The sequence below is a fragment of the Barbus barbus genome, assembly GCF_936440315.1.
Source record: "Barbus barbus genome assembly, chromosome: 9".
Classification (NCBI taxonomy): domain Eukaryota; kingdom Metazoa; phylum Chordata; class Actinopteri; order Cypriniformes; family Cyprinidae; genus Barbus; species Barbus barbus.
In genome coordinates, this window is record NC_136737.1 from 18,193,449 (window position 1) to 18,207,384 (window position 13,936).

At 35.9% G+C, this 13,936-nt stretch overlaps 1 protein-coding gene across 1 annotated transcript in view; it reads left to right on the forward strand.

The window, feature by feature from the left end:
• Window positions 1–5,760, forward strand: part of LOC306874752 (low-density lipoprotein receptor-related protein 1B-like) — a gene marked incomplete at its 5' end in the record, with an annotated part of 280,259 nt that extends 274,499 nt beyond the window's left edge. Inside the window, 5 exons of the mRNA XM_079424987.1 lie at window positions 1,631–1,707; window positions 3,092–3,182; window positions 3,364–3,514; window positions 4,332–4,439; window positions 4,522–5,760. Coding sequence (XP_079281113.1) covers window positions 1,631–1,707; window positions 3,092–3,182; window positions 3,364–3,514; window positions 4,332–4,439; window positions 4,522–4,665 — 571 coding nt within the window. The 3' untranslated portion in view covers window positions 4,666–5,760. The remainder of the gene's footprint in view (window positions 1–1,630; window positions 1,708–3,091; window positions 3,183–3,363; window positions 3,515–4,331; window positions 4,440–4,521) is intronic.
• Window positions 5,761–13,936: the final 8,176 nt, after the last annotated feature.

A 13,936-nucleotide genomic window follows, 5' to 3' on the forward strand; every position in this document is an offset into this window, starting at 1 on the left:
GCATTCCCACAATCCCATCCGCCGCGGTCAGCATGCGTCTGGCCTGTTCGTGGAATGAACACGCACAAACATCGCCAACCAACTCGCACAGCTTCCAAGAGCACGTTTCACATTTCGCATTGCACTCCGCTTTTCCAGACACACGCCGCCATTTCTCCGCACCATGCTGTAGGTGTGCGTTTCTCAGTGTTTGCTTCATTTGTATGTTTATCATGACTGGTATTTTTGAATATGTTTTAGTGGTTATAGTTCTGAATATGCTGAGGATTACCTGTCTTTGATTGCTCTTCTAGTATCCATTATTTATCGTCTACTTTTGTTGAAAAATTCATAATTTTCTTTATTTGTTCTCTTTCCATATTTTACATGTTTTCCAGCTTTGTGTTTCTTTCTTTTTCTGAAAAGGACACTTTTCACAAATAGGGTACACTGGTGTGTCATGACTATTTTCCTCGCAAAAATAAATAAATAAACACTGGGATTTATTTATTTATTTATTTGTTGTTTTATTGTTGTTTATTTGTGTATTTGTTTGTTTGTGCCTATTAAATGTGTTTTATAAACTAATTTAAAACATGAAATTGACCCAGCATGAAAACCTGCTATATTTCAATGTAGAAAATGTCTGTATCTTCCCCTTAAAATGGTTAGTTTATAAAGTTATGGCGTTATTATGTCTAACAAATAAAATCATATTATATAACAGCATATAAATCAATATCATATTCATATATCATAAAATTAAATTTGAAATTAATCAAATATGCTATGAGCATATATACACATCACAAATAATTTTGATATTTATTTATAATCACAACAAAATTGATTATATTTTTTATGTATGGATGGATGGATGGATGGATGGATGGATGGATGGATGGATGGATGGATGGATGGATGGATGGATGGATGGATAGATAGATAGATAGATAGATAGATAGATAGATAGATAGATAGATAGATAGATAGATAGATAGATAGATAGATAGATAGATAGATCACAATGTTTTTTATTTGTAGGATATTTAAATAAACTCCAAATTTCCAAGCATTTAGTTTTATCCAGCAGAAGAATTTTATCTAGAAGGATGTTCCCACCACGATCTGTTTCTTCTAGATGTTCTGTCACCTCCTTCAGACAGCAGTGCATCATGTGCTTCCTCCTGCAGGAAACAGAATCCCTGTCCACAGGAAGTTTGATTAAATATTGTTTTCGAACTGTTTCATTCACGCCACCATCTATCATAAGTGCATAATCTTTCACATCCCTGTAGTTCTGCTGTGGACGCATGTAATTTGGATCCAGGCAGTCCCTTGTCACACAAACACACACTTTGCATGTGTCTCAAGTAAACAATACATCCTTTGGGCTGGATTTTACACCTCCTCCTGTGATTTATACTGCGTGCATCATTAAAACTTGCTTGTCAAAACCAAAATCATTATAACAAATGATACCATAATAATGAATAAAGGAAACCCAGAGAGAAAAAAAAAGATTATTGAGGTATAAGGGGTAAATTAAAACTGTTATTTTGTATAAATCTAATTAAATGCTGATTTGAAGAACTCAGTGCATTGTAAATTTTACCAGCGCTGATATTTGTTGCTGCTTCTTTGTTCACAGGTGCTCTGCAGACTGGTCAGGAACGCAGTGTGAAAGACCCACAACCAAGACCAACCGCTCTGAAAACTTTAGCGGGAGTGAGTGTAAAAAACACACGTACTTGTAAAACTTGGCACAAATACCAAAAAAAATAAAAATGTAATGCCATAAATATTATGTGAAATGTTGTTTGTAATTAGATCATTCTCATTATTGAATTATTTTATACTCAGCACTTCCCATATTGTCCACCATTTTGTATGATCATTGCAATGCATTCTGGGATTGCCATATTTAAGCAAATTAGAATTTGGTCAAAACTAAATATGCTTAAAATGGTGTAATTCCTTGATTTTACATTTGTCAGTCAGGAGAGAAAACACTATTCTTCCCTTCTGTCTGAGTTTGTAGTAGGCGCATTTCCATTACAGATTTGCGCAAAACTTTGGCGATATTTTATAAATGTCGATAAAAAAGTATTGCGAAATGACCACGTTTCCATTAACAGATGTTATGCGACAAAAACGTAATGTTTTCCTCTCGCGATAAGTCATGGATAACGGAATCTGATGGGATTTTGACAGATTTTGGCTATATTTAATCGAAGGAGGTGTGTGCATGTATCTTTACAAAAGCAGCACGGAGAGCTGCTTCAGAAACGTGTGCGACACGCCTCATATAAACACAAGCATAGACTAGAGTGGCTGAGATCAACTCCGGTGGCCGTATCAGAGCCACACTGCGCCGCAGATGTGCGCAGTGTAAATTGTCTAAGCATGAATGGCAGGCAAAGCCCCTTTTACTTGAGAGCGGCCACGTATTAAGTGTTTCTTGGAGGTTGTAGTACATTGAAGACTGATTATATGACATTTTACGTGCACCATGTTACCTGTAATTGCAAAATTGCAGTTTTGCAAATTATTCCTTTTTCGCATTGCCTGAAAAACCACCTCATGTGAGCGCAACAACTTTTTTGCGATATATGGGTGTTTTTGAGAAATCGGCGCGTTTCCATTAGGCGTATTTTCAATTCGTAATTTCAATTTGCGCAATTTGAAAGGTAATGGAAACGCGCCTAGTGATGAACTTGCCCTAATTGTCAATCAAACAGTTTCAGACAGTTCATTCTTTTCATTTTTGAAAAGTAGAGTTGACATTTTAGCCTTGTTAGCTAAGAGAGGTTAGCCGTTAGCATCATGAAATTTGAAAATCATGGTAAATTGTACTTATTTTGACTTCTGGAAAAATACAAGTATCTCCTGTAGCTTCTGAAGGGCAGTACTAATGTATATATCTTCATTCTGTTCAAAAGTTTTCACCCACTGCTCTTATCATTATGGATCACTAAATATATAATGTATACAAAGTAGGTGCATTTGCATTCATATCACTTCCATTTTGTGTAAATAAAGTCTAACTGAATCACTGTAAAGTGCATGTAACTTATTTATTTATTTTTTCTGTTCTTATCTTTTCTTTCAGGAAGTATTGCCATAATAGTGCCTCTAGTTATTCTTGTATGCATTATCACCGCTGTTGCAGTGGGACTCCTTATTTGCAAAAGATGTCGACGGTAAACACATAAACAAATCTGTAATTAGCTGGATTAGATGTCTAATCAGAACATTACACATCTGATTTATTGATAATGCTGTAGAAAATCTTGTAAGCCAGCTGTGCTTCAGCGTTTAACTAGTGTGCTAAATGCTCCTATGAAAACTATACAAAGATAATACACTTTTATCCCTTCACAGAAGTAAGCAGGTTCAGCGGCAGCCCATGGCGAATGGTGGCTTGAACGTGGAGATCGGGAATCCGTCTTATAACATGTACGAAGTTGACCATGACAATCACGTAGATGTGGGAAGCTTTCTTCATCCCAGCTTCACCCTCGACCCTCATAAGGTACTAAACGAGTAGGAACTGTAAGTACTTAACATCACTTTATGGACTTAACTGACGTAGTCTAAGTGGTTTTGACGTAAATTATGCAATTTGATGGTCTTAAAACTTTTTTTAGCCAATCTAATTGTGAATGACCATGTTTCAAAATCGAAAGCGAAATAAGTGATTTCTCGTGAACGTTGGTATAAATTATTCATAAAACAATTCCCACATTAATTTGTGTTAAATTCAAAATGGCAATTTATGTAAGAATAGTAATTTTTGATAAATTCGTTCTAATTTTAGTAGCCTATCTGAACTTTAAGCAAAAATAAAAAAATAAAAGTTTACTTTTATATATCTTATTTTCAGTTAATATTTAAGTAACGAAATTGTGTTTTTTAAAAGTTAACGAAAATAGCCCTGATTTTTCCACATTCAAACAAACAAAAATAACAAATTTAGCATAACAAATCATGAGATTGTTTATATTCAGTATCCAAAAATGTCCTGAAGTATTCCACATGGTGTGACGAGGTTTCTATGTTTGTAAAGCCTCTGTGTCTTGCTTGGTTTAGTAAAACAGAATATTTTCTTTGTTCTCTTTTATTTATCTAATGTCCCACAATTTAGTCTTATGGGACCGATTTCTTTCCCTCAAATCAATTGAGTTTTCAAAAGTAGAAAAGAATTGTTGCAATTTAGTTTTAAACTCTGGCTTTATATGTAATTTGGGTTCCAACCAGAATTCCCCAAATTATTTAGTCTATTTTATGGTTTTAATCTACAAGTTTGTTTAAATATACAGTGTTTTTAATGGTTTTGGTTTGTTTTTCAGGGCTGGTGTGTGAAGTCAAGCGACCCGCGTAATTTACCCCCTGCGCGCCCAATGACTGCACACACTTTACCCATCCAGAACGTTCCAAAGGAACTCATTCCAGGACAGGTGGATTCCAGAACTCTTTAATACGACGTGTTTTATGATTATTAAGAAAATAAACCGAAATTAAAACATTGTATTTTTCCAGGCCATGAACTATTCAAACCCCATCTATTCAAAGATGACGTACCATGACGGACAGCACTGTCGAAAACCAGTCATCAACCTCGACATGAGACGCGATTTACTCCCAAAGAGACTGGACACCACGATTCGAGAAACAGCGGCATAACCTAGCTTTTCCACAACCTGCTTTGTTTTTGTTTTATTTTTATTGTTTTTTTTTTTATATATATAAAGATCTGTATAAAATGTATAAAAAAATTAACTTTTTATGTCCAGTCAGGTTAAATCACCTCACTTTGCGTCCCACATATATGTGCCAGTTTTCATTTTAATTTCTTTCTGTTGCAACCAAAATGTCTTTTTATAAATGACAAATGCAGTGTTTTTCTTTGCTTTGTGACTTTGTAAATGCTCTACACGAATACGAAAAAATTGAAATGGACAAAGCTGCTCAATCTTAAAAGGCTTTATATACATTTAAAGATAATTTTATATAGGTTTATATGCCTACACACTATGTATATGTGTTCCTGTTGGTGAAACGATCACCAATGCCTAGATATTCCCAAGTTGCCTCTTACATTTAGCAGTATTAGAAAAAAAAGAGACACTTATTTAATAAATGCATCATATGCTCATCGCAGATTTTATTTTTGATATCTCTCATTAATATTTCTCGCATATGTTTATCTTTAAGTTGACCGGTGTTTCCAGGCGCTTCAAATATGCAGTCTAAACCGAAAGTGAAACCAACCCACGATGGTTTTTGCAACCGTACAACTTGAAAACGTGTTATTTCATTTTCATATCGCAAATGTCTTTAAGCACTTAAAAAGACTGAAAATGGATTTTGTCACATTATAGACTCACTGGTGAAACGACACGCGCGGGACTCTTGTAATGCCATGTTTGAAGAAAAAACACATTCTCTGTGCAAATGTACACAACTTGAGGAGGAGAAAAAAGTTTTATAATTTTATAGTTGATTTGTACGTCCAGTTTGCTTGTATTTTCTGGAAATGTATTAAATGTAGAACTTTTATACAAAACGATGTACACAGTATATTGGTTCGTCTTCACTTTGGGTTGAAGTGTTTTATAATTATAAAATAAACTAGTTTGATGTTGCACTGTGCAATCGTACAGGTTGCTGTTGTATAAGGGGAAATGAAGGACATTTACTGTTTAAATACATATAGATACACCTAATGTGATTTTGGACCAAGAACTATGAAATAAAATGGGTTTTCTTTCCATTTTCAATGCCTTTAGTTGTCATTGATATATTGGCCTACACGGTTGCGTAAATTATTTGCATACCTAAATGTATAAGAACTATGGCTTATTCATGTTGCATGAAGAATTCTTTTCTTCCTTGTTTAACAGGTCCACTATAATTTCCATTTCAGGAGAAACGAAAGGACATCTCTTTACAACAGACATCCAAAGCCTCATTAGAGTAAGCGTTTTTACATTGGTGAAGATGTCGTTACCAGAGCAATTTGCAAACAACCTTGAAAAACGGCTCAGAAAAACTCCAGAATTTGGCACGTTGCCATTTACCGTTATATTAATCGGATTGGAACAGTTAATGGACCAGGAATTTTCATGCCCATGTACCCCAGGCCTTAACATGATATTGATCAGCTTCATCTTTCTTGGACCTGCTCTTCTGGCACTGACTGTGATGATGTTCATGAGAAGGCCTTGCAGACGTAAATCGCAGAATGTTGCAGAGCTTTTTTTATTTAGTCTGATTCCGCCTTCATTGTGGATGTTTCTGTTGTTGTTTGAGGGTGAATATGTAGCGTGTGGCATGTCACACTGGGAAAGAGATTACGTCTTGGATGAAAAACTCCAGATTAAATGGTGCAAACCCACTGGAACAAGGGACGGCAAAGTGAATGGAACAGACCTGCTAGAACTGACCGAAAATACCACTTTCTACTCAAGGGTGAGTTTACGTACGTGGTTTATTAAACAAAACCTTATTTTAAATGATTTTATGACGCAGATGAGATCACACCCCTTACAAAAATTTACTACAAATAACATGGTTAAACTATAGAGTATTAAAACCACGGTTCGTTTGTGTTATTAATTTTTTTTTTTTTTTTTTTTGTAGTAGTAGTAGTCACCTTTATTTATATAGCTCTTTTAACAATGTAAATTGTGTCAAAGCAACTGCACAATATCCAAAAAAAAAAAAAAAGGAAATGGTGTGTCAATAGTGTAAAATGAAAAATAAAAATTGCAATCAGGTCGACGATATCGCTGGAAATGAATTGTCCCCAACTAAGCAAGCCAGAGGCGACAGCGGCAAGAAACCAAAACTCCATCAGAGACAGAATGGAGAAAAAAACCAGGCTCAGTCAGGGGCCAGTTCTCCTCTGGCCAAACGAACCAGCAGTTCAATTCCAACTGCAGCAAAGTCAGATTGTAAGGTCTCAACTGGTTGTAGTAGTAGTAGGCTAGTAGTAAAACCATGGTTAGGCTAATTTGCATAAGGGGCATCGGTTGAATTCGATATTAATTATCGTTGACTAATATAACATCAAGGCTGTACTTTACAGTGAACGTTGTCACTTGACATCAACAAAACTACTTAAAATTGCTGTAAAGCTGCTGTCACATTTACTGTTGTTCGGCAAATTCTCGTTTCAGTAGTAATCTATTCCTTGGTTAAAGGGGTCATATGATGCAATTTCAAGTTTTCCTTTCTCTTTGGAGTGTTACAAGCTGTTCGTGCATAGATAAGATCCCTAAAGTTGCAAAGACTAAAGTCTCAAACCCAAAGAAGTATTCTTTATAAAAGTTAAGACTCGTCCACGCCCCCCTAAAACGGCTCATTCAAACTCTCCCCCACGTCTACGTCACGAAGAATCTACGTCTACGGAAATATTTGCGTAATGCCGCACAAATGTTCACTCAAAGAAAGAAGGCGTGGTTTCAGTAACTGCAGTAGTGTTGATACAGTCAGGGAGACGCTGTGTGTTTCTTTGAGAAAGCAAAAGCACTTTACTACGGTTACTAACGGAAATGTTTCAAGGGGACCCAAAAAAAGTGACGGACCAGCTGGGATTTGCTTATTGTGCAGTGGCTATTGGTTGAGTTGTTGGTGAACTGAAAGGTGAGTGTTTTTTTGTTGTTGTTTATTTTAACACCCTGATTGCATGATTTCTTTGTCTTTTGGATATTATTAGATTAATAATGACAAATTACACAATTAACGTTATTATATAAGATGACTTAATTTAATATCCTCAACTAAATATAATTTCAAGGTTAATGAAAATAAATTCGCAATGCTTCATTAATTGTTAAAACCAGGTCAAAATAAAAATGACAGTAAGAATAATATTTAAAAATGTATTCAGGTCCTTTTAGTAGGCTAATGAAAGAAAGGACAACAGAATACAACTACAACGTGCTAACTTCAGTCAACTTGTTTTTGTTTTTCAGATCTAAATGTATTGCCCGTTCTGTGGCTTCCAATGGCTGACTTTGCCAAGATTTTGCAGTTCATGTGGGCGAGATGTAAGCTTTGTAATAGATAATGCTCCTAGAACTGCGGGTGATGACCAGGTGTCATGTCAGACCGTGCCCAGAGGTAATATTCTCTTACTGAGATCCCTATACTGTTCTGTCCATTAAATTATAAGATCTACGTTTAGTTAATCTTTTTCTCTCTGTTTCTGATTTTGACAAACAGACTTTATCACACATAATCACATGTATACTAATTTATTAACAATTTGAACCAGGTTATAGTGTATGCCATACAGAACAAAACACAAATACATTGCACATGTTTTTTTTTCAACATAGATCTCCCAATATGACCTAACTGTTAAAAGTGGTATGCTTAAATGCCTGTCCAATGCCAGTTGTTCTTGTTCTTTTACTAACTGGATTTGTGCACAAATTGAGATTAAATACATACACTTTTCAAACTGTATCAAACAGTTAACTTGTTTATTTCTTTGTTAATGCGGATACATTTTTATGTTTAAGATTATATTTGTGGATTCCTGCACTCCTAATAACATTGTTCTCTTTTCCCTTCAGGCTCAGGAACCGTATTAGATGAAATCACAGAGGCAGGCCTAATCCATAAATATTTCTCAGAGGGCCACACATATGAAGTGATCCTTGATTTTCTTGGAACAAAGCATAACATTTTCCTGAGTCTGAGCACCTTAAAGAGAAGACTAAGGAATGCAGGCTTAACAAGGAGGACAGACTATACTCCCATTGGCACTGTGAATTAGGGATGGGCGATATCTTATCGTTTGCGATATACCGTTGAAAATTCTCCTCACGATAAAAATTTGTCTCCTCACGATAATAACGATAAGTCTAGTTGATGACGTAGTTTTGTGCGCGCCCGATTCACTGTTCACGTGCGGAGTGAAAACAAGCATGGCGGAAGGCGGACGTGAGGCTGACAGTGCGTTCACACCGGACGCGACTTGCGCGAATAAATCACGCTATTCGCGCGTAGTTGGACGCGTGAACATTTTGGGTTTACTCGCTTCATTCGCGCGTGAAATTCACTGCACAACAGACGCGTATTCGCGTCATGGGCGGGGCTTCTGCCAGGCGCACATGTATAACTGCCACAGAGAGCGTATAGAATTTCGCTCTAAACGCTCAATTCGCGCTGCGTCATTCGCGCGAATTGCGCGGCAGGATGTCTATTCGCGTCTTTGCATTGACTTAAATATGCCATTTCTGAGATATTACAATGAATTAATTTCTAAAATGTTATGATATGGAAAGCCTGAAACAGATCACAGCAGTATAGCCATACACAGGCTTTCAGTCATCAGCAACGTGGTAAACGTGTGCCAGTAGCCTATGCATATGATTTAATATGAAGCGTCCATAACGCATTATTATGATTGATAAGAGCAATTAATGGAGATGAGCTGTTGATCATAGTTAGCATGGCCATAAGTTGGCTGTGTACAGAAAGTTTCAAGTTAATTGCATTAGTAATACTATATGAAATAAACTTAATCTTTAAAACTTAATCTATATATATATATATATATATATATATATATATTATCGTCATTTGTATCGTTATCGCAATAAATACCTGAAATTATCGTGATAAATTTTTTAGGCCATATCGCCCATCCCTACTGTGAATGCAGCTATAACACATGAACTGACAGGCTCAGGACAGTTTTTAGGTTACAGAACTCTGTGGCAGACATTGCGACAGAAGTATTTCCTGACGGTTAAAAGGGATGATGTAATGCATGCAATTCGCAGACTAGACCCATCTGGAGTTCAACTTCGCCATAGACGCAGGTTTGTCAGAAGAGGATACTTTACGGCAGGACCAAACCAAGTGTGGCATGTCGATGGGTATGATAAGCTCAAACCATTTGGTGTTGCCATCAGTGGCTGCATTGATGGTTTTTCTAGGAAAGTGATGTGGCTCAGAAGTGGCAGCTCTAATAACGACCCAGGGATAATTGCTTACCATTACCTGCAGTGTGCATCAGAGTTTGGAGTTCCAGCACGGCTTCGCACAGACTGTGGGACAGAAAATGGCACTATGGTAGCCATTCACTGTGCGTTAAGAGCACAGCATACAGATGACTTTGCAGGAGCCCTCAGTCACATGTATGGCACTTCAACTGCAAATCAGCGAATCGAAAGTTGGTGGTCCTTTTTCAGAAAGCAAAGGTACATGCCTTTTAAGATTAATTCCAAAACAAAAATGTTAGAACATGTACTATTTACTCAGTTTTTTTGTGTGTTGTCTCATGACAGATGGTTTCAGCGGTCAACAGCATGTATTATATGAGAATAACACTAGACTAAAATGTAATCCAAATCTCTTTTTTCCTGGTGCTATAAAGTTCTTTACATTGATATTTAAAATTTCTTTAAAAAAAATAGGAATGCAGTTTAAATAATACCTTTTGTTGGAAACATTTGTTTTAGGAATAATTTACATATAACTTTTATTCAGCACTTAATTAAAACATTGTGTATACTTTCATTCCATCATTAGGACTCAGTTTTGGATTGATCTCTTCAGTGACCTGAGAGAGCGGCACCTTTTCAATGGCAGCCATGAGCATAAGTGCCTTCTACGGTATGTCTTCTTGAGCATCGTGCAGAAAGACTTTGATGAGTACAGAGAACTTTGGAATAACCACACCATCCGACCTGTTCGTCAGTCTTCTTGTCATTCTGGTAAACCAGAAGCCATGTATCACCTGCCTCACAGGTTCGTATTTAATCCATGCAATATGTGACCATGTTCAGTAAATATCAGATACCATTTTCACTTAAGTTTAATCATTAATGATCAAAGAAAATGTGATTGATTGCCTGTATCTGACACAGAAGTGTATAGTGAAATGACCCTCACTTGACGATTATTGTATTATTTTAAATCAGAACTAGATTTGTTTAAAAAAAGAATTCTGATATTCTTAGACAAAACAATGCATGAAGCAAAAAGGGGGATTCACAAACTGTCTTTGTAGTAGAAGCAAATGTAAAGAGCATATTGGACATTAGATGTTGTCAACATTGAGGGTCAACTTTTGCCTTATGTCTACAATTTCAAAACTATTTAAAAATTTCGGCATTGGGTTATAATTTTGGGTTATAATCTTAGCAGTTGTAGGTTTTATTATACATTTTTGTAATGAGTTGACTCAGTGTTTTGATTTCTGATTTGCCTTAGGTTTGATGCAAGGGACTGTGGATTCACAGTGTCACAGGAAGTCATTCAAGAGTTTGAGGACATTCTGCCACCACAGCGCAGTCTTTGTGGTGATAGTAATCTCCAAGTTCATTTTTCGGACTTGCAGAGACAGAGTGGGCTTTCTCCACCAGTCAACTGGATAACTGCTGTTGAGAATTACATAACATTTAAAAATATGTCCGGACTTGAAAATCATCAGATCAAAGAACAACTTTATTTGCACACTGCATATGTCATCAGTGTTTTACTGAACATCAATGATTTAAACCGTGTATAACAAAATCAACTTGGTCCATGATGAAAATGTCACTTGTGAAAATAAAATCTATATTATTCCCCAAAACTCACCAGTATATCAGTAGTCTATTAACCTGAGTGTCCTTGTTAACTGAGTAACTTGAAATTTTTAACTATAACATAAGTGTAGTTGAAACGTACGTAATACAAACATGCCTGCATTTCAAAATACGAAAGAACAAAGTGGCACATTTTCATTTCAATAATACTGTTTACTCTGAACTAAACTCCAGTATATCAGCCAAAGGTATTTCGCTTCAAGGAAGTCCAAACCCAGGGGAGTTTTGGATGCCATAATCCATGGCTGCTTGAAACTCTTCATAACTGGGTAAGATTGGAATTTTGATTGTATTTGTACATACATTTGCCATGGGAAATTGAGTGCTCTTCTGAAAAACTAGCTGTGGCTGTGGCTGTATTGCTGCAGGGGGAACTTCCTTCAGCCCAGTTCCAAACATAAGGACATCTTCCAAAGAAGGACTTGCCTCTTTTTCTGAGGGAGCAAAATGAAAATGTTAGACGTGTTTTTTTTTTGTTTTTTTTTATCTCATTATTTGCAGCAGTGACAATTCTGCACATTTCTTATAATTTTAACCATAGATACCTTCCAGGTAGAGCAGATAATCTCGCCAGTAGCTCAGTACTCTAGCCTCCTCCTGACGGTTGGTGCTACCAGGCTGACTGAACTGCACCTGGAAGATGTTCTCCACAGCATCAGCTGTCAGCTTGGTCTCAGTGTAGCACATGAATGAGAAGAAGAGTGAAGGATGCTGTTCCAAGGCATTGACAAAATCAAGCGTTGCCAATCCTTCTTTGAACCTACAAAAAGTGCAATGTCAAAAAGTTACTACCATGAGGTTATGTGAACAACTTCTGAAATATAAATCTGATATATATATATATATATATATATATATATATATATCAGATTTTCCATTTTAAAAAGAAATAAGGTGACACTACTTCAGCCACAATATTTAGCCTTTATTAGTATAATACAAAGCATTGAAGTGCTCATGTTAAAATATAAAATAACTATTTAACATTGTATTAAAAGTTGTTACATGTCCACAGAGTAAGTAGAATATTATACCTCTGGATGGAAACATGGTTTCGGTAGATGAAATACCACTGAATGTAATCATCTACAACTTTGTTCTTATCCTCCAGAGTCCTCATGAATCGATAGCAGCCTGCTGTCTGAAGCATGCTGGAGTATTTTTCTGTGAGTTCCTGGAGGTCACTTAGTGATGTAGCATTCTTTATCTAGGGGAAAATGAAAAAGCAATTAAGTGTTTTCATTATCATTATTATTATTATTATAATAATTATAGGACCAGTTAACAGGCCACATTACATTTATACAAATTAGTAAGGCTTGGGCTATTTGTAACTTCTTTCAAAAATGGTTTAAGACACAAATGTAAAGGAAATGTGATTATACAGATAGCATCGATACAAAAAGAACAAAACTGAACAGTAATGTCAGATTCAAAAGAATGAAATACTGTGATTAATTTCTATATTGTACATATTTAGATATATGTTGCATTCATAATTTATGGTCTACCTTCCAGTACCTGTGCACATGGAATAAAGGCTTTTTTGGGTGTAGCACATCATTATCAAAGGATCTGATAAGAATATTTGATTTCAAACACAAAGGTTTTCCTGTAGCTCAAATAGTAGAGCATGGCGCTAGCAACGCCAAGGTCATGGGTTCGATTCCCAGGGAAAGCAAGAGCTGATAAAATGTAAAACTGTAACTTGAATGCAATGTAAGTCTGCTAAATGCATAAATGTAAATGAATATATTTAATTGACCTTGGTTCGTAATGGCCACCAAAACATCTGACTCTGATATTGAATAGATTTTGAGAGATTAAATGAGACACAATCACAAATTTTAACCCCTACGATACTGGATATTAATAATGATACCAGGTTAAAAATGTAATATTATAAATAATAATAATAAATAATATTTATTTAAAATATTTCATTCAAAGACTAGGGGTTTATAACTACTGTTTTTAATTTATACTCACTGCTCATATGAGAGCGTACCATCATTACATTATTGTCAAACCTACTGTTTATACAGCAATTAAGTTATAGTTTTTTTCAGTTGATGAGAGTAATTTCTAAAAATGTTTTGTAATCCCAGCCTAACAAATTACCTCAAGAAGGGCCTTCTTGACCTCATCATCAGGTATGTCCTCAATTGGAGCCTCAATTATCTTTACTTTACCAATTAGGTAAAGGAAGAAGTTTGGGGAAAGACAACAAGGCCCTGGACCACCATGGACAATGGACACTGCAATCATTCTTCCAATGTGGAAATATTCATTGTCTTCTGCAGCTAAAAATGCCAATATTGCAATGTTAGAACACCCTGATT